Source organism: Cajanus cajan, chromosome 2 (genome assembly GCF_000230855.2).
Source record: "Cajanus cajan strain Asha chromosome 2, NIPB_CcT2T_4, whole genome shotgun sequence".
NCBI classification, from domain to species: Eukaryota; Viridiplantae; Streptophyta; class Magnoliopsida; order Fabales; family Fabaceae; genus Cajanus; species Cajanus cajan.
Genome location: NC_138518.1, coordinates 66,482,334 through 66,499,934, shown reverse-complemented (window position 1 = coordinate 66,499,934; position 17,601 = coordinate 66,482,334). Strand labels below are relative to the sequence as shown.

Below are 17,601 nucleotides of genomic sequence, written 5' to 3'. Positions count from 1 at the left end.
GTGATTTTATTGATCATTTTTGTGTGCCTCGTTAAAAACCCTCTCAGTCAAGGATTGAGGCAGGAAAAGAGTGCACAACTTCGTTTATACAGAAAAGAGAAATGGAACTTTAAGGAGCTACGGTGGGGGGACCCCCCTTGCTTTGCTTGCCGGACGAGGAGATCTTCAGACTCTCGGCATAACACTGCCGAGCTGTCTTCTGGATTACTTTGACGGAGATGATCTTACCGTCATTCCCTGGGAACTTCATGGTGAGGTGTGGAGTGGATACCACCGCTCCGAGTTGATTCAAGGTTGGCCTCTCGATAATGATGTTATAGGAGGTGTTGGCCTCCACGAGGAGGTATCGAACCATGATTCTTCTTGTATCCGGAGGTACCCCGAAAGTTGTTAGTAGGTCTACGTACCCGCGAGTGTGAACTCGCTCTCCTGCGAAGCCGACTAGGGGCTCCGTGTGTGGTTGGATGAGAGAATGGGGGACGTCTAGCCTGAGGAACGTCGGCCAGTACAGGACGTCGGCCGAACTCCCTTGGTCAATGAGTGTCTTTTGTACCTCCCAGTTGGCGACTTCCACCATGGTAACCATGGGATCATCCTGGTTGGGGCTGACGCCCGCGTAGTCCTCGTCAGAGAAAGAGATCGGCGGTGAACTTAGATGCGAGGCCGAGGTGGTAGAGTGGATGCAGTTGACATTCCGTAGGTGCCTCTTTCGGGCTGAGCTGCTGGCGCCTCCCCCAACGAAACCACCTGCGATTGTGTTAATCACTCCCCGTAAGGGGGCTGTCCCTGTCTCCTGGCTTATCTCGGCCTGCACTACGCCGCTGGCATTTTGTTGGGAGCCAGAGGGTTGGTCCATTCGAGCTCCCGAACCTCGACCTCTGCCACGCCCCCGACCGCCATAGCCTCCTCGATGACTTTGCTGTCGCTAAATGTATTGGCCGAGGTGGCCTGCCTGGACGAGCTCTTCGATATGGTCCTGGAGCGTGCGACACTCCTCCGTGGTGTGACCGTGGTTCCTGTGGTACCGACAGTGCTTGGACTTGTCGGCACTGTTGGGAGTGTGGCCTGGTGGTTGAAGGGCGAGTAGGTTGTTGTTGCTGGCTTCTTCTAGGATGTGGACTCTGGGTGCGTTCAGGGGAGTGTAGAAGTCATACCTCCCCCCTCTGTTTGCCCTAGTCGACTTCTTGAACTGACTGTCATTGTTGACTTTGACCTTATCGTTGTGCCCCTGCTCTGGCTTCGCTAGTCCTTTTCCGCGAACCTGGTCACGGAAGGCGGAGTGTTCCTCCATCTGGATGTAACCTGCAGCGCGAGCGCGGAGCTCGTCCATGTCGCAGGGAGACTCACGACACAAGCTGTCGACGAACGGCCCGGGCTTGAGTGCCATGAGCATGGCATGTAGGGCGACCTTGGGATTTAGGTTCCTGATCTTGATCGAGGTGGCAGCGAACCGTTCCATGAATGCCCGGAGCGGTTCGTCGTCATTTTGCCTGAGATTGGCCAGGGCGGCTGAGGTGACATGGTGAGGTCGGCTCGTCGCATATTGCGCAGTGAACCTCCGGACTAGGGTGCCGAAGCTATCAATGGACTCGGCAGGCAGTTGGGTGTACCAGTTGAGCGCGGCCCCCTTAAGTGAGGTCGGAAACACCCTACATAAGATATCATCGTTGTTGGTGTAGAGATTTACCTGTGTTGTGTACAGGTCGATGTGCTCGTCTGGGTCCGTCGTGCCATCGTAGCGGTCGAGGTGGAGAGGTTTCCACCCACGAGGAAGTGGTGTCTCCATAATGCCATCCACAAAAGGGTGGCGGCGGAAGGTTGCCTGATCCCCGCGGCATGAGTAGGAGCCTTGCTGACTTCATGGGTCGGCCTGTGCGTCGGTGCATGAGACCGATGTGAAGCAGGTCTGGGGGTTGGGACCCTAGTTGCAGCCCGGGATTGGGAGACTGAGTGCTCCTCCTCCTCATTATGGTTGCTCGTATGAGGAGGATGATCGGAGTGGTGTCGAGGGAGTTGAGCGCGGATTCGCTACGCGCCGCCAGGTCGGCTTCATTAGCGATACGCATTGCCGCTAGGTCAGTGTTGTGCTTGGCACGCATGTTTTGTAGGTCGGCGGCGTGTTGCTGCCGCATCTGTTCGACCTGGTCGATTAGTCTCCTCAATGCTGCTTCGTTATCCATGGTAGTTGAGTGATCTGCGTCGTCTGTTGTGCGTCTACTATGGCTTCTGGTGAAAACCATAAGCGTGGCCGATAAGAGCTGTCTTGATCGGCCCCACGGTGGGCGCCAAATGTTCTTACCGGAAATCTGCTGTAGAGCTGATCCGCCAAGTAAGATCGGTGAGCCTCCTTCACTGGTACGCTGGTGCTCCAAGATGGGGGTGGTACCTGCAAAAGAGACTCCGATGCTAAAGTTAGGATTTGTGTGAGTATGTGTCTCGTATAAGTAATGCACGTACCTTGGTGTGATTTAGGGTTGCCTTGGGCCTTTGGCCTGAGATAAGATATAGCATGATTAGCTAACGGACCTCGTCCGAGGCAAGATCCTCGGAAATCAGTTGTGATTCACTTAAATGCCGAGCTGATGCCACGCGGTGCGCGTCCGAGGTCGGCTTGCATTGTGGTGCCGAGCTCGAAGCTCAGCTTCGCGGTACGGATAGTACAATTATTATTTAAAAATGATCAAAATATAAAAGATAGAGAACCAAAATAAATATTTTAAAACATAAAAAATTAAAAACAATATTAATGTCTCTTTGAGAATGAGTTATAAACTATAACTTACCTTAACCGTATTTAGAGTTGTTACCGGACAAGTAATCTAATAAAATCATCTCAACACAAAAAAAACATATATAACATTATAAAATAATAATTAACACAAATACAAAAAGAAATTATAATTATAAAAATTAAAAAAATTATCTTAAATTACAAGACTAAAAAAAATTAAAAAACAAACATAAAAACTTAAAAAATCTATTTCAAATAATAATAACAAATAAACTAAAAAAAACATTTTAATTTTTAAAAATAAGGTCCTCTATAAGTTATTAATTCAAATTTTTATTAATTAAAATTACAGAATCTTGATAAATAAACATTGTAAATTTTATAATCTGTAATAAGTCAAAACGAACAAGGTGAAGTGCGTATATTCTTGATCTTTGTTAATGATGAATAAGAATAATATATTTACTTAAATTTTGATACACAAGGAATAGAAATTAGAAAGCAGAGGCAAGCAAGAAAAAGTATAGAATGAAGGTTGTGTTGTGTGTGTATCCCTACAAGTGTTTTGTGTTTTCCCTTTCCTGAGGCTGAGGCTCCGTCCATGGCAGAGGCATCTCCAAAGGCGAACCTCCTCCTGGGGCGGTTCGAGCTCGGTAAGCTCCTGGGCCACGGAACCTTCGCGAAGGTCCACCACGCGCGCAACACCAAAACCGGGGAAGGCGTGGCCATCAAAATCATAAACAAGGAGAAGATCCTCAAAGGCGGTTTAGTGTCCCACATAAAGCGCGAGATCTCGATCCTCCGCCGCGTGCGCCACCCCAACATCGTCCAGCTCTTCGAAGTGATGGCCACCAAAACCAAGATCTACTTCGTGATGGAGTTCGTCCGCGGCGGCGAGCTCTTCAACAAGGTCGCCAAAGGGAGGCTCAAGGAACAAGCCGCCAGAACCTACTTCCAACAGTTAATCTCCGCCGTCCAGTTTTGCCACGCGCGAGGGGTCTTCCACAGGGACATCAAGCCCGAGAATTTACTCCTGGACGAAAACGGAAACCTGAAAGTCTCCGACTTCGGACTGAGCGCCGTCTCGGACCAGATAAGGCAGGACGGGCTCTTCCACACCTTTTGCGGCACTCCTGCTTACGTGGCACCGGAGGTTTTGGGTCGCAAGGGCTACGACGGTGCCAAGGTTGATATTTGGTCTTGTGGGGTTGTCTTGTTTGTTTTGATGGCCGGCTACTTGCCCTTTCATGATCGTAATGTTATGGCTATGTATAAGAAGATTTACAAGGGTGACTTTCGTTGTCCCAGGTGGTTCTCTTCTGATCTCACTCAACTTCTCTCTCGCCTCCTCGACACCAACCCTCACACCAGGATTTCCATCCCCCAAATCATGGACCATCCCTGGTTCAAGAAGGACTTCAAGCAGATTAAATTCTACGTTGAGGATGACAGGGTTTGTAGTTTTGATGATAAGCTTCAGCTCCAGCTTCATCATGATGATCATGCTGATGATGATTTCGCCACGTCTGATTCTGAGGTTGAGGTTAGAAGGAGGAATACTACCAATGCTTCGTTGCCGAGGCCTGCCAGTTTGAATGCGTTTGACATCATATCGTTTTCCCAAGGCTTTGACCTCTCTGGCTTGTTTGAGGAAAAAGGCGATGAGGCCAGGTTTGTGTCTTCTGCTCCGGTTTCCAAGATTATATCGAAATTAGAGGAGGTTGCTCAGTTGGTTAGTTTTACTGTGAGGAAGAAGGACTGCAGGGTCAGCTTGGAGGGGTGTCGGGAAGGTGTGAAGGGGCCTTTGACCATTGCTGCTGAAATTTTTGAGCTGACACCTTCCTTGGTGGTGGTGGAGGTCAAGAAAAAGGGAGGGGATAAGGCCGAGTATGACAAGTTTTGCAACTCTGAGTTGAGGCCTGCTTTGGAGAATTTGATGGTGGAGGAAACAGCTTCTTCTTCAGGCCAATCTACGCACTCTGAATCTAAATCTAAACCCCCACAACGAGTTCTTTCTGAATCTGCCCTTGACAAACATTTAGGTAATGAATCTTTGTACCAACGGGAATTGGGTTTTGCAGAAGAGACTAGTATCTTGCAAGAGGATGAATCAAGGTTCGAATTTGCATCAGATAAGGTGCCTACATTTACTATCGGATAAGGTGTTTACATTTATTGTCTGTGTCTCGAACATGATTGTTTTGAAAGAGTGAAACATGTGAGAAACCAAAAAGACAATGAATGTTTTGTATTAGCTAAGGTACCAGAAGAATGACACGAGATAATAGGATACTGCTGCTCTCGTTTTTTTATTTTTATTTTTAGGTTGTGTGTAATATGTTAAATTTTTCTTTCTTTTTCACTCGAGAAAGAATTGTCCTGCTTTTTAGGTTTGCTACTTGACTGGAGCATTAGATACTACTGTATTTGTATGTCCAAAAAATGTTGTATTGTAAGGCTGATTTAATTTAAATATACTGAATAAAGTGTACATGTTCACATGTCTTGGCGCATTGCTGTGTAAATGTATTTCATTTATTTCCATTCTTTATTGCGAAACATTGCGATGTTGCGGTGGCTTTGGAATTGGAAATTGGGGGAAGCCATTGCAAGAGAGTAACGTTCTGAGTATCAATCAGAAAGTCACTACAACAAACAACCTGTTAATTAGTACATGTAACCAAATCAGATTCAGATTTCAGATCCTTTTTCTCCCACCATTTACAGATGTAAAGGGAAATGAAAGCGCCTAATAAAGTAGATTGTTTGCTCTGCTTCTTTCTAAAAGTGATCTATTTCCCCCTGAATCTTGTTGATTGCCGGGGCATTTCATGTTGATATTATATTATAAGCAATGGGGCTAATTGAAAAGCCCATTTCATATGCCAGAGTAGAGAAACATGGAAAAAATTATGTACCTGCATGGGTGACATTCACTCAAATTTGAAAGCATTCAAGAGCATTGATAGAATGATAAATGCCCTGAAAATATATCCTATATTAAAAAATAAGATTGTTTTGTTGCTTTCTGACTCTGCATATACACATACAAGTGGTGCCTATTATTGGACCCAAAATGATTCAGCAGAACAGACATCATAAGTTGGTTGTAGCGTGGCCCTACACACTAACAAGTGGTGCCCAAGGAAATGGCGTATTTACTAAACATAGCACAAGTGTTATATGTCTTCCAAGTTATAATTTTTTTTTGCCATGACATAATCCATACGATGTTTTAAAATTGGCAATTAAGTGCTAATTTAGTTCATAGAATGTGATTTTTTTGACTAAAAATCATTTTAATCTTAACATAAATTAATCCTAAAAGCACGAGGTCAACGTGTCGTATCTTATAGGAAATCTTACAAATGATAAATTTTAAGAAATTTTTATTTTTATTTTTTTAAATTTAGAATTGAATTTTGTTATTATATCATGGAGAGACTTTTTAAGTTCAAATTGACTTGTTAGAAAATGCAGACATGTGTAATGCTTTTTCCACGCTATCACTAATCTATGGTTCTGGATCATTTGACCTATTTATGCTGGTGCAATGAAGCATGGGGTTGAACTAGAATAAGCAATTGTCTATTTGCCTTCTAATTAGTATTACTCATCCATCATCAATATGGATGCTTGTTCTTCTCTGTGGTTTAGAAAAAAGGAGAAACAATGGTTTCAGATAATTCAAATTTGTCGGGACCCTGGTGGCTAATGGAACCAACTGTTGGGACCTACTTCGCTGTTCAAAAACTATTTCATGTCTCCCTTTCTGCTGTTGCTGATTTTTATATATCCAAAGCCAGCCAGGGAAATGGAAGATGGAAAAATACTTCATAGTTCATATACTTAATTGTTGATAGGGATCAGTTTTTAATTTTTCAATTTCTTTCCCCCTGCATAAGGGAATCATATCAAACACATTTTTTCAGTGTGGGTTTGAATGACAGATAATAATTTATTTTTCTGTTTTTTAAATAAAAAGAATATTTGGTTTCACTTTTTTACAAATCTATAACAAAGTACTTCATAACACGCATAGCTAGTGTTTGCTGTGAAGAGCGAATGGAATAAATTATAAAAAGGCATTTTATTATGTGTGCTTCAATTATACAATAATCTGATTTTTTAATATACTAATACTAATATAATTATATATATATATATATATATATATATTTGTGTATGTATATGTATATGTATGTACAATACAATAAAATTTGTAGCTCACATAAAAATTATTAAAAATATTTCGGTTAAGAAAATTTATGACAGAGAAAAATTTTCAACACATTGAAAATCGATACCCGTATCATTGCAATTTCGTTATTCCTATTTCACACAAAAAGAAACTCTTTCTAATATTAAGAATATAGAGCTTATTTCAATATAAGTTAAATATTTTTATTAAAAATAAAAAATATTTTTCAGTAAAAAAACTCCAAAATATTCTTAAAAACATGGCCATAACTAAAGTAATTCATGTAAGATTTGGGCAGAGCAACTCATGTCTAATCTTCGGTCCTACAAGTAGATGCAAGTTAAACATAAATAACATGAGCCCTCGCTCTTTTTTCTTTTTCTTTTTCTTTTTCCTTTTTTTTTATAATACTATTACTATGTTACGTTCTTATTTTAATTACAAGTGACAAAATAAATTACTTAGTCCAATATAAGTTGTGGGTTATGAGGGACCGGATAAAAAAAATTGAATTCATTTTTTAGTTTCTAAAATAAAGTTCCTGTTCGATTTTTTCAAATTTATTACGAACTAAATCTTAATTGAATTGTTATCAAATTAAGCTTAAAATAGTTGTGTTTAACCAATAAATTCGACCTGATGATAATAAATTAAAGTAATTTGTATAAAGTTACAAATTCAAACTTTATTATCGTAATTGTACAACACGAGAAAATCATATTTAATTCACATTCAAAATTTAAAATTAATCGTATAATTTATTGAGGAATTAAGTTTGTTTCATTTAACTCCACTGATTTAAGCCCACTTATCTTTAACTTTGTTTACAACATGTTAATTTTTAATATTAAAAGATTTTATCTTGTATCTACCAAAAAATTATAGGTTTGTCGCTAAATGCAAGTCAACACTATTGTGGGGGATGGTTTGTGGAAGAGAAAATCCCACTATCTTAACTATTGAACATCCCAAAAGAAAAAGGAAATATAGAATTGAAATAAAACCTAGTAATATGTTTGTGACTAAAAAAATAACAGTAAAGTAGTAATGTTCTATTCTACTTAATGTTACTCTTTTTAATTAATACAACTTGTATAGTTTTTCTTTATCTAATGTCTAATTCGGTTCTATTTAAAGAACATACCAAAAATAAAATAAAATATGTGTTATGTTTTGTCTAGTTCGAAAACACCTATCAAACACTATTTTAATTAAAGACTCATTGACGGGCACGCATTGATTCTTCTATAATACTATTCCTTAGAAGAAGTTGACATACAATATAAAATAAGTTGTTTCCTACAAATGTAAAATTATTTTTCTTCGTTTCAATATTTATTTATTTCATTATTTGTGACCGGAGGTATTTTTGTTGAATCACTAATTAATATTTGTACTAATTTTTTCATGTAATAAACTATATTTAAGAAGTCGATTTTTCTTTAAAAAAAAATTGTTTTTCCATATACACAAACATTAAAGATTAAACTTTTGACTGGATATTTATGAAACAAAGATATTAATGTAAACTAAATGGTTTCAATCCTATTCCTAATATCACCCATTTAAACTACTTAATTGAATAATGATGAATCACTTCAATTTAAGTTAGTGTATCAAGATTCAAAATTCAAAATTTAATTTCAAATTAAATTTATGTGATAATATTTCCCAAAAGAGTTATAAAAATTAAAATCATATATTAAATGAAAAAATTACATAATTTGAATATGACATAAATATGAAAAGGTGGATTTATCAAACAAAAAAGGTTGAAAAATAGTATGTTAAATTAAGAAATAAAGTTTCGACATCTTAGTGATCCATCGCACGATTCGCATCCATTACAAATAAGATAAAGAGTTGAAAGGACAGTCTTACAATAATACCAATTACCAAATATATCTTTAAAGTGAATGGTCTATTTGATTTAGAGATGTGCAAAATATCTATGAACAGAACTATATATTTGGAAATAAACCAAATTGCACTATAGTCTATAACTAGCGAAACTCTTCAAAATATAGTTCAGCAATGAAACTGTTTGTTATTGTATTCAAAGTGATTTTTGTTAACTGTTAAACAATTTAGTCAATTAACTGCATATAACCGGATCAGAAAAAAAAATAAAATACCGACCAGTCAATTGAAATATTTTTTGTTTTTTTAAATAGTTTAAACAATACTCAATTTTTTTAAAAAAATAATATTAAGTATAAGGATATTTATATGTTAGCACAAAATTAATTTGTTATTAATTTAAAAAAGTTAAAATATATTTTTATTCTTATAATTTTACTTATTTTACCTATTAATCTTTATAACTTAAAATATATCATTTTAGTCTTTATGTTTCTCATTTTCAATCTTTTTTGGTTCCTATATTTAGTTTATTTAAAATTCCATCTCTTTTGTGTTAATGTAATAAAAAATTTCACGGTGCTCCATAAAAAAATATCATTGCATTTGCTAATTAGACAACGATAATAACATGTTTTTCCTCATTGATCAAATACTCTTAATTTTTTTTTCCTTTCAAACCATTAAGTGACACCATTGTCCAATAAACCAAATACATTTATGTCCCATGGATTTAATAAGGGAAAAAACTTGGATACAATTTCTTAAGTATGATTGATGTGGTTCTCTAATCAAAATTGAAAATTTATCTCAATAACATATATATATATATATATATATATATATATATATATATATATATAATGATGAGATCTACATTAAATGCAAGTACATATTATCAAAGTAAATTTTCAATTGTGAATGGAGAACAACACCAATCGCATCTAACAAATTTTACCTAAATTTTTTCCTTTAATAAACTCACATCACACGAAAACCATATTACTTAAAAATTAATGACAGATTAAAAAAAATTAAAAAAAAGATAAATATTAAAACTAAAAAAAAATTATTTTAAACTATAAGGTCTAAAATGTAAAACAAGTAAAATCATATAAACTAAAAATGTATTTTAACCTTAAAAAAATTATATATAAAAACAGTGAAAGACCGGTTTATATATGCACTCAAAAGTTTCCTTATTTACATATAATAATCTTGTCATATTTTAACTAAATACAGTAGGTGGTGTAGTGATTTTATTGTTTTTCCACATCCATGTAATTAAATTAATCTAATTACGTTATTTGATGCATGTAACTTAATTGCGGAATGAAATAAAGCTCAGTTGTCGTTGTTTATGTTGTGTTTTTTTTCAAGTTTTTTGTCTTTCATTTTGAAAAGTGCGTGCACTACATCTATGTTTTGGAATTGGTAGACTATCTTAATCATGAAACAGTTACAAGTTTCATCAAATAATTGAATAGAAGTTGCATGTTCATTGGACTGAGATATCAATAATATGTCAAGACTTTCTTACATCCCAATCTTCATCAACAAAAGTACAATTTACAACACCCCACTTGAAAAATGACATAACACGCTTCCACTGGGACAAGAATAGCTATATGGACTTGCAAAAGAACAAATAGAATTAAAGAATTTGAGTAGCATATATCATGTAGCATTATCAGAAACTGCCAGTATGGTGATGGTTAGAGAGAGACATGAGTTGCAACACAGAGAAGAAAGTCAGATAGAACTTAAGTGGTCTCCAATGATAAAATCTCGAGTTCAGCCCACCAGAGTGGAGAAAGTCTTGGAACAGCTTGCTCAGGTGACACGCGAAGCACTTCCCTCAATCTGGGTGTTATGTCCTTCATTGTTGGTCTTAACCTTGTATCAGATTGAAGACAATCTTTGATCACATCACAGATGACATCAAGTTCTTCGTCTTTGAAGGATTCCAGCATGGGGTCGATCAGATTGCTGATGCTTTGCTTATTATTCAAGTGCTCAGCAGCCTAGGAAGTTAATGAGGATTCATTTGTTAAGTGACATATAAAAATGGAGTTGCACTTGAAAATATAAAGAAGGGTGCTTTCAAAGGAAAGAAAATTTCAAACTTACCCAGTTCACAAGGAGGCCTTGTTCTTCAGAGTAAGTTAGTTTCCCAGAAATGATTTCAAGCAACAATACTCCAAAGTTATAGACATCAGTTTCAGGTTCAGCCTGCGGTGGCAACTCAGATTTATGTGATTCATCTCCACTTGTGTTGGCTGGTGTTAACACATTCTTGCCAAAAGAGATCTCCGATATCTGAGAGCAACAGAATGGAGATAAGTTACTTCACTACTTGATACCTTAGACATTAAAAGCAAACTAAAAAGGAGCAATGTGTATACCTTAGCAGCAAAGTCATCAGTTAATAATATAGAAACTGAGTTGAGGTTGGAATGAGCTACTGGTGGATTGAGATCATGGTGCATGTACTGAAGACAGTAAGCAGTGCCCATAATGACCCTCATCCTTGCGCTCCAGTCAAGATGTTCAACTTCCTTAACTGAAAAGAACAAACATACAGAACTAATTATTCTTTTTTGGTAAAGAGAACTTGAGCCTTTAATTGACTCAGATTTTCCATGTGCAAGGTAATAACTTCAGCTAAAGTGTTTACCATGCAAATGCTCAAACAAGCTTCCATTAGGAGCATACTCAAACACCATCATCCTTGTAAATGGTTGTTCTTCATCACAGTACCCAATAAGATTGGTAAAGTTCTTATGGTTAACACGGGACAATGTAGCAATCTGAAGCATACAAGGAGCAAAGTTAGCAACAGGTAATTAAGAATTGAAAGTCCCTCTTTCAATAGAATTCGACTCCTAATTCAACTTTTTCCTCTCCATTGACTTGAGAAGGAGAAAACCTTTTTGCGATAGGCCGTCTCCATGCTCTTTGACCAAACTTGGGCAGAAGTAACAATAGTAGAATCAACGGCAATCTCAACTCCACTGGATAGTGTTCCTTTGTATATGATGCATTCATCAAAACTATAAATGATATTGCTGAAATCTTCACAGGCTGTCTCCAGTTCTGCCCGATTCAACTTGGGGACCCCTGCATTACATACAAGGACAAAACAGTCACCATAATATGTTAACATTAATTTCTTTTCCTTTCATTTTATGGGGCACATTTGACATTCTTTACCATAACTTGAATCTATAACCTCTACCAGAGTCCCTAGTGGTGACAATACATCTAAAGCCCAGATAGCATTTAGCAGGAATATCTAATTGTAGCAAGCATATGCATGACAATAGATGTAAGTCATTGGTTGAGCTAATAGCATAAGGAAGAGAGCTTAGACATGATTGATTCATACGCTGACACTTGCAGATGATATATATATTGCATAACAAGACAGAAACCAATTTCTTACAATTGGCTGACCATAAAATAACAAAAGACGTTCATAAATTGTTGCTATTCAAATTAGAAAGGTGATGCTTGAACAAATTGAACAGGAGAGTCTCCAAACCTTTAGATAAGGTTATGGACTTATCGTAAGCTGTAACTTTTCTAAACAGATGAAAATAATCAATCACATTATTATAGACTGATGAACATATGCGGGAACTCAGTATGAGGCATTTAAAATTTGCTAAACAAACATTAGTTATGTTAAAATATCATTTCAATATAAATAATTTATTACGGTCAAGTTTTTTCAGGAATCTCAAATTCTATGATGAACACTCATAATGCTGTTCTAAGTTATGTCATGCTCAAAAAATTAAATATGTCCTGGCTTCTGTGGAACAGGTTTGGAGAATGCAGTGAAACCAAGATCTAATCTGCCAAATGCTAAGTAGCATAGACACATATCAGTAAAAAAAATGTTTAGAAACACTTACTTTTAAATTTTTGAACCGAAACCCTCAACCGAGTGATAAGCTCAATAAGCATGACATAATTGTTAAATTGAAGGTTCCACTTTGTTAAATCTAATTTGCAGTTAAGTCATGTATGAGTAGTTTTTATTTGCTTACTGGAGTAATACCTGTTATAAACGCTTTCTGCAACTGTCCACTTATTCCTGTCTTCCAGGGCTTTATTACTTTTGCTGCTCGTTTTCGCCAAATGCAAAGCACGACCAAAATAACAATGACCAAGACAGCGACACCTGCGATTATGATGATATACTTCCACAAATTTTCAGAAGCTCCATTAGCTGAATTTTGTTGACTTGCTTGGTTTACACGTGGAGAATTAGAAGGTGGAGGCAATGGTGCTGGAGACTGATTTTGTTTCTTATTGGCATCTGGCACAGCTGGGAAAGCTCCACTGCTCTGGGTATATGGAATAGTACTGATCTCTATAGTAGGCCCACCACTGAAAGGTGCAGCTGCAAGGTTATTGGACTGATCAAGCAACTTACGTCGTGCCGAATTGACTAGATTTAATACATTCTGGCCAATATCTAACTCATCAGAACCTACATGATGAAAGATGTGTTTTTGAAAGTCAGTTAAAAGCATAGATATCAATTTCTCACAGGCCATAAATCAATCAAGGTTCTCCACTTACCAGTCAGACTGTCACAATATTTCTCTTCGTATGCACGAGGGGTAGCCTTTCCAAGTTTGAAGCTTCAAATAATAGCAGACTATTTCAGTACGCTAAACATGATGAAAGATCAAAATATATGTAGATATTAAGATTAAGATGGGGGTAGAAAGTTATCTACTCACAGTGGCAGAGCCGCTGCAGCATTGAGGTATTTTATGAGTGCTCCTTTAAGTGGAATAATAAATGAATCTTCCATGTTCCATTGCTTGATATTTCCACACCACATACTTGTCATGCCATGTTGTAGTTCTTCTTGTTGTTGGTCTAATAATTGTATACTTTTCACACCATGCATCAAAGTGTCAAAAAATAAGAAACTCAACCATTCTTGTTAACCATAAAGATGCAGCAAATTAAGAGAAGTATAAAATCCCAAAGGATGGTACTGTGTAAAAGTTTGATATGGAAAATCTAATCTTACCACCTCAACAGAGCTGTAACACAACACTAAATTTTCAGTCCTTCATAACAATAAAATAATTTCGGTGATCTGGTTTAAGAAAATCAAATGGAAAAACAAACACTGAACAAACATAATTCTGCAAGTCTCTTTTAGTTTAGATGGCTAAAGTACACCAATCATAGCTAAACAGAGTGATTTATAGTGCTATAAATATGTAATCTTGTATAAACTTGGCTTTAAGTAGTCAAAACAATAAATTAAAAACTGAAACAGAAACAAATTCAATTTATCTTCACTTACACAGACCTCCACTCGGGAAGAATAAACCTTTTCATGGTGTTGATGCATTAAAAAGTTTTAACAGGTATATGAGAAGCGCCACTAGAAATTCAGAATGAAGTTTTGTATCTATTGAAGACTGTACAGAAACTCTATGTAAACAGAAAAATAATTATTTCAATTATGACAATATGAGATCTCAGTCTCTCAGATTGATTAACAGATCATCTTAAACCAAGTAAATAATGACATCATTAGGAAATCATTACTAAGCCCCTGCATTTAAGTGAAGCAAACGGAAAGCAAGCATGCCATGAAATTATTAAGGTCACTAGGCCAGGGAGAAAAATGAAGATATGCTTACCGGCGTGAAAACTTTCTCTTTTTGCCACGAGACAAAGTTGACAAAGGAGTAGAACAATTGTTATTAGAGAATCTGGGTTCTAGAGAATCACTGCCTTCAATTTTATTGTCACAAATCAACCTGGAAAAATGTTCAATTTCATCGTAGGTAACCCAGAAATATAACTAAATAGAAAGAAAAAAAAATAGTTAACTTACAATTGTTTTGACAACAACATTCTATCCATTCCTGCTGGGATACTTCCAGACAAGTTATTCTCCCTTAAATCCAAAAACTCCAGCTTGTCTAGATCTCCAAGTTCTTTGGGAATAGTACCAGAAAAACCGTTCTTGCATAATACACTATTTCAAAGTAACAAAGGGAGCACATCAGAATTAGAAATGTATTTAATTATAAATATAAATTACTATATTAAGTCAACTGAACTGTTGGATTTTTAAACTTCTGAAGTAGCGCCTAATTTTGTCTTTTTATGGTATAAAAAGAACTAAAATAACCAAACAGAAGAGCTCATCCTGATAATCTGTCTAACAAAGACAAGGAACCCTCATGGATTTAAGAAGTTTTCATATTACATTGTATTTGGACACTAACATGATATGATAATCCAGCTGAGAGCAAACTAACTGTAATTTTTTGGAGTTGAATATTTTCAGGGTTCCTGGTGGGGAGAGAACTGCAATATTGCAGGCAGGCTTATAAAATTAACTTTGCATAGAAGATGGGAGAAGAAAAGACTTGAGGAAGTAAAGAAAGAAAGATAAAAATGATACACAGATACAGACAACTCCTGTGTTATTGGCTGCATTCCAGACAGAAGAGAACGCGGGCAGTGTGAATAAGGAATACAAAAATGATACAATTGTAACAAGATACATGCAAGTATCACCAGTTCTTTTTTCAAGCATATCATGATTCTTAACTAAATTTAAGAATGGTCTCTATATGACAAATACTGACTTCTTAGATTAAGTTACATTATTATAAGATAAAGTTCAATCAGTGCTTTCACCATCATAACATGTGTTATACTTTTGACATAGGTAAACAATGGATTTCCTTCTTTTTTGGGGGGTACACAGGAACGTGGTCAAGAACCCTTACATGGATTTTAGATGACTAAGTTTCCCAAGCTCAGGAGCCAACGTCCCTTCCAAAGATAGATTGGTTAGGACCCTGCGAGAAATAACGGGAAGGCACAAAATCCCATAAGCTGACAAAATTCAGCACCGCATTCACATCAATCAAAATGGGAGCTTCCTTTTAGCATCAAGAACAGCTATCTATATATATTAGTGTTTGGTAAAAAGAAAATTAATACCGTCTCGCTGGAAAACTTAAAAAGGAAATCAAAAGGAACTTACAGCATTTGCACTTTATCATCAACACAACGAACACCAAACCACTTGCAAGGGTTGCAATCATTTGGATTCCAATTTGCCAGAGCACCAAAAGGATCAGAATTTATTCTTACCCGAAATTCCAACAACGCTAAACCTGCAATGTCCATTCCAAATACAAGAACAAAAATCAAACATGAAGATCACGAGAAATGCATCACATGATTCACTGTAAATTAATTAGGGAGAATAAATATGCAAATCACCTTCATCGTTCAGAGAGCAACACTGTTGAGTTCCGCATAGAGAAATCAATCCAACAAAAACTCTGAGCCACAATCCAAAGAGCCCCCATATGATTCCCATAACTATGCGAGGGCAATGCCAAATTGGTCGAGACAATATCTGTTTTATCTCCTTAGAGACAAAAAATCACATGATAAGTCATGTCATATGTAAAAATTTGGAAGGTTTTCGCTGTAGATAGAAACCCTTCCACGTATTTGGATGAAGAAGCAGCAGAAAATTCAGTAACTACGTAAAACCTGTGCATTACAAGGGAAAGCAAAAACAATTGAAGCTCTTGGGTCCGAAGATCACATCAGGGTCCCTCATTTTGTTCAGCAATATCTTCGTTGCAACCCTTTGCTCAACATCTCCCTCTCGAATGCCTCCCAGCAATGAGGGCTGGGGCTGTCAGAAATCAGAGGCAGAGAAACAAAAATAAATGTTTTTTTTTTTAATTGAGAAGCAACAAAAGCATAAGAAAGAATAACCCCATGGGCAAGCAAAGTGTGTGGATGTAAAAAATAAGAAAAGGAATGGAAAAAGCAAAAAGGGCATTGAATTACCATGCAGATGGGAGGAAGGGGTGCAGGAAAAGAAGCCCCTTTGATGGAAGAATGAACAATGTGTGATGACGCAATGCAATGGAAAATGGTGGGGTGGTAAACTGAGAGAGAGAATGAGAAAAAGGCAGAAGGGAGAATTGGTGCCTCAGAGGAACCTCTCTCCGACCACCTTCAACTTCATCCTGTTGTTGCAATCTTGGGATTGTTTTGTTTCTTCTCCCACTTTCTCTCTCTTCACCCCCCACCACCCACTCACACATTGCCCCTCTCTCATATTTCTCTTTTTCCTAAAATTCCTTCACTTCCGAATTACTCGCACTCCCACTCCCACTCCCACGCGCTTTTTCTTATTCTTATTACTCCTCCTGCCTCACTATGCAATGCATGCTTATTCCTCCATGCTTCAACCTTTTATTTATTTATTTATTTATTAAATATTTCAAATATTATAGAATAATAATTTATTTCTATTTCTTATATTGATTAGGGATACTATTCAATCACATTTTTATCATCTATATATCGGGAAAAACCCAAGTCCCGCCAATCCTAGATCATTAAAAAGGGCTACCCACCATTTATCCACGTACCAAGCCCAATAGTGCTGGACGTGAGGGGGTGTATTAGGAAAAACCCAAGTCCCACATCGACTAGAGATTAGGCAATTGAATAATATATAAGTGGAAAGCAACCCTTACCTTACAAGCCGGTTTTGTAGGGTTGAGTTAGGCTTAATCCACTATTCTAAGATGGTATCAGAGCCATTTAGATCCACTTTAAAAATGGGCCACCCACCATTGATGCATGTCTCATAGGCATGAGGGGGTGTATTGGGAAAAACTCAAGTCCCGCCAATCCTAGATCATTAAAAAGGGCCACCCACCATTTATCCACGTACCAAGCCCAATAGTGCTGGACGTGAGGGGGTGTATTGGGA

At 37.1% G+C, this 17,601-nt stretch overlaps 2 protein-coding genes across 4 annotated transcripts; one reads left to right on the top strand and one right to left on the bottom strand.

Moving 5' to 3' along the window:
* The first annotated feature begins 3,201 nt into the window (after window positions 1-3,201).
* On the top strand, window positions 3,202-5,244 carry LOC109788242 (CBL-interacting serine/threonine-protein kinase 12). The gene has a single exon (XM_020346923.3). The coding sequence runs from the start codon at window positions 3,333-3,335 to the stop codon at window positions 4,890-4,892; it is 1,560 nt and encodes a 519-aa protein (XP_020202512.1). The 5' UTR covers window positions 3,202-3,332; the 3' UTR covers window positions 4,893-5,244.
* A 5,024-nt stretch (window positions 5,245-10,268) lies between these two features.
* On the bottom strand, window positions 10,269-16,926 carry LOC109788249 (protein MALE DISCOVERER 2). 3 transcript variants are annotated; one of them, XM_020346932.3, is made up of 15 exons: window positions 16,665-16,926; window positions 16,359-16,506; window positions 16,080-16,230; window positions 15,838-15,970; window positions 15,578-15,649; window positions 14,671-14,814; window positions 14,474-14,593; window positions 13,550-13,705; window positions 13,386-13,447; window positions 12,859-13,293; window positions 11,722-11,912; window positions 11,470-11,602; window positions 11,198-11,355; window positions 10,923-11,111; window positions 10,269-10,816 (listed from the first exon to the last, which is right to left on the bottom strand). In XM_020346932.3, the coding sequence occupies exons 3-15, from the start codon at window positions 16,177-16,179 to the stop codon at window positions 10,556-10,558; spliced, it is 2,154 nt and encodes a 717-aa protein (XP_020202521.1). In that variant the 5' UTR covers window positions 16,180-16,230; window positions 16,359-16,506; window positions 16,665-16,926; the 3' UTR covers window positions 10,269-10,555. The 3 variants fall into 3 exon arrangements, with proteins under 3 accessions (XP_020202521.1, XP_020202524.1, XP_020202522.1); XM_020346935.3 differs by having other exon boundaries at window positions 16,080-16,218; XM_020346933.3 differs by having other exon boundaries at window positions 16,370-16,506.
* Between the last annotated feature and the right edge of the window lie 675 nt (window positions 16,927-17,601).

Coding starts and splice junctions, on each gene's coding strand:
- LOC109788242 (XM_020346923.3), top strand. CDS start 3,333: ATGGCAGAGGCATCTCCAAAGGCGAACCTCCTCCTGGGGCGGTTCGAG.
- LOC109788249 (XM_020346932.3), bottom strand. CDS start 16,179: ATGGGAATCATATGGGGGCTCTTTGGATTGTGGCTCAGAGTTTTTGTT. Junction 14,815..15,577: donor CTTAGTCATCTAAAATCCAT/GTAAGGGTTCTT, acceptor ACTTTGAAATAG/TGTATTATGCAAGAACGGTT. Junction 11,112..11,197: donor CTGATGACTTTGCTGCTAAG/GTATACACATTG, acceptor TGTTGCTCTCAG/ATATCGGAGATCTCTTTTGG.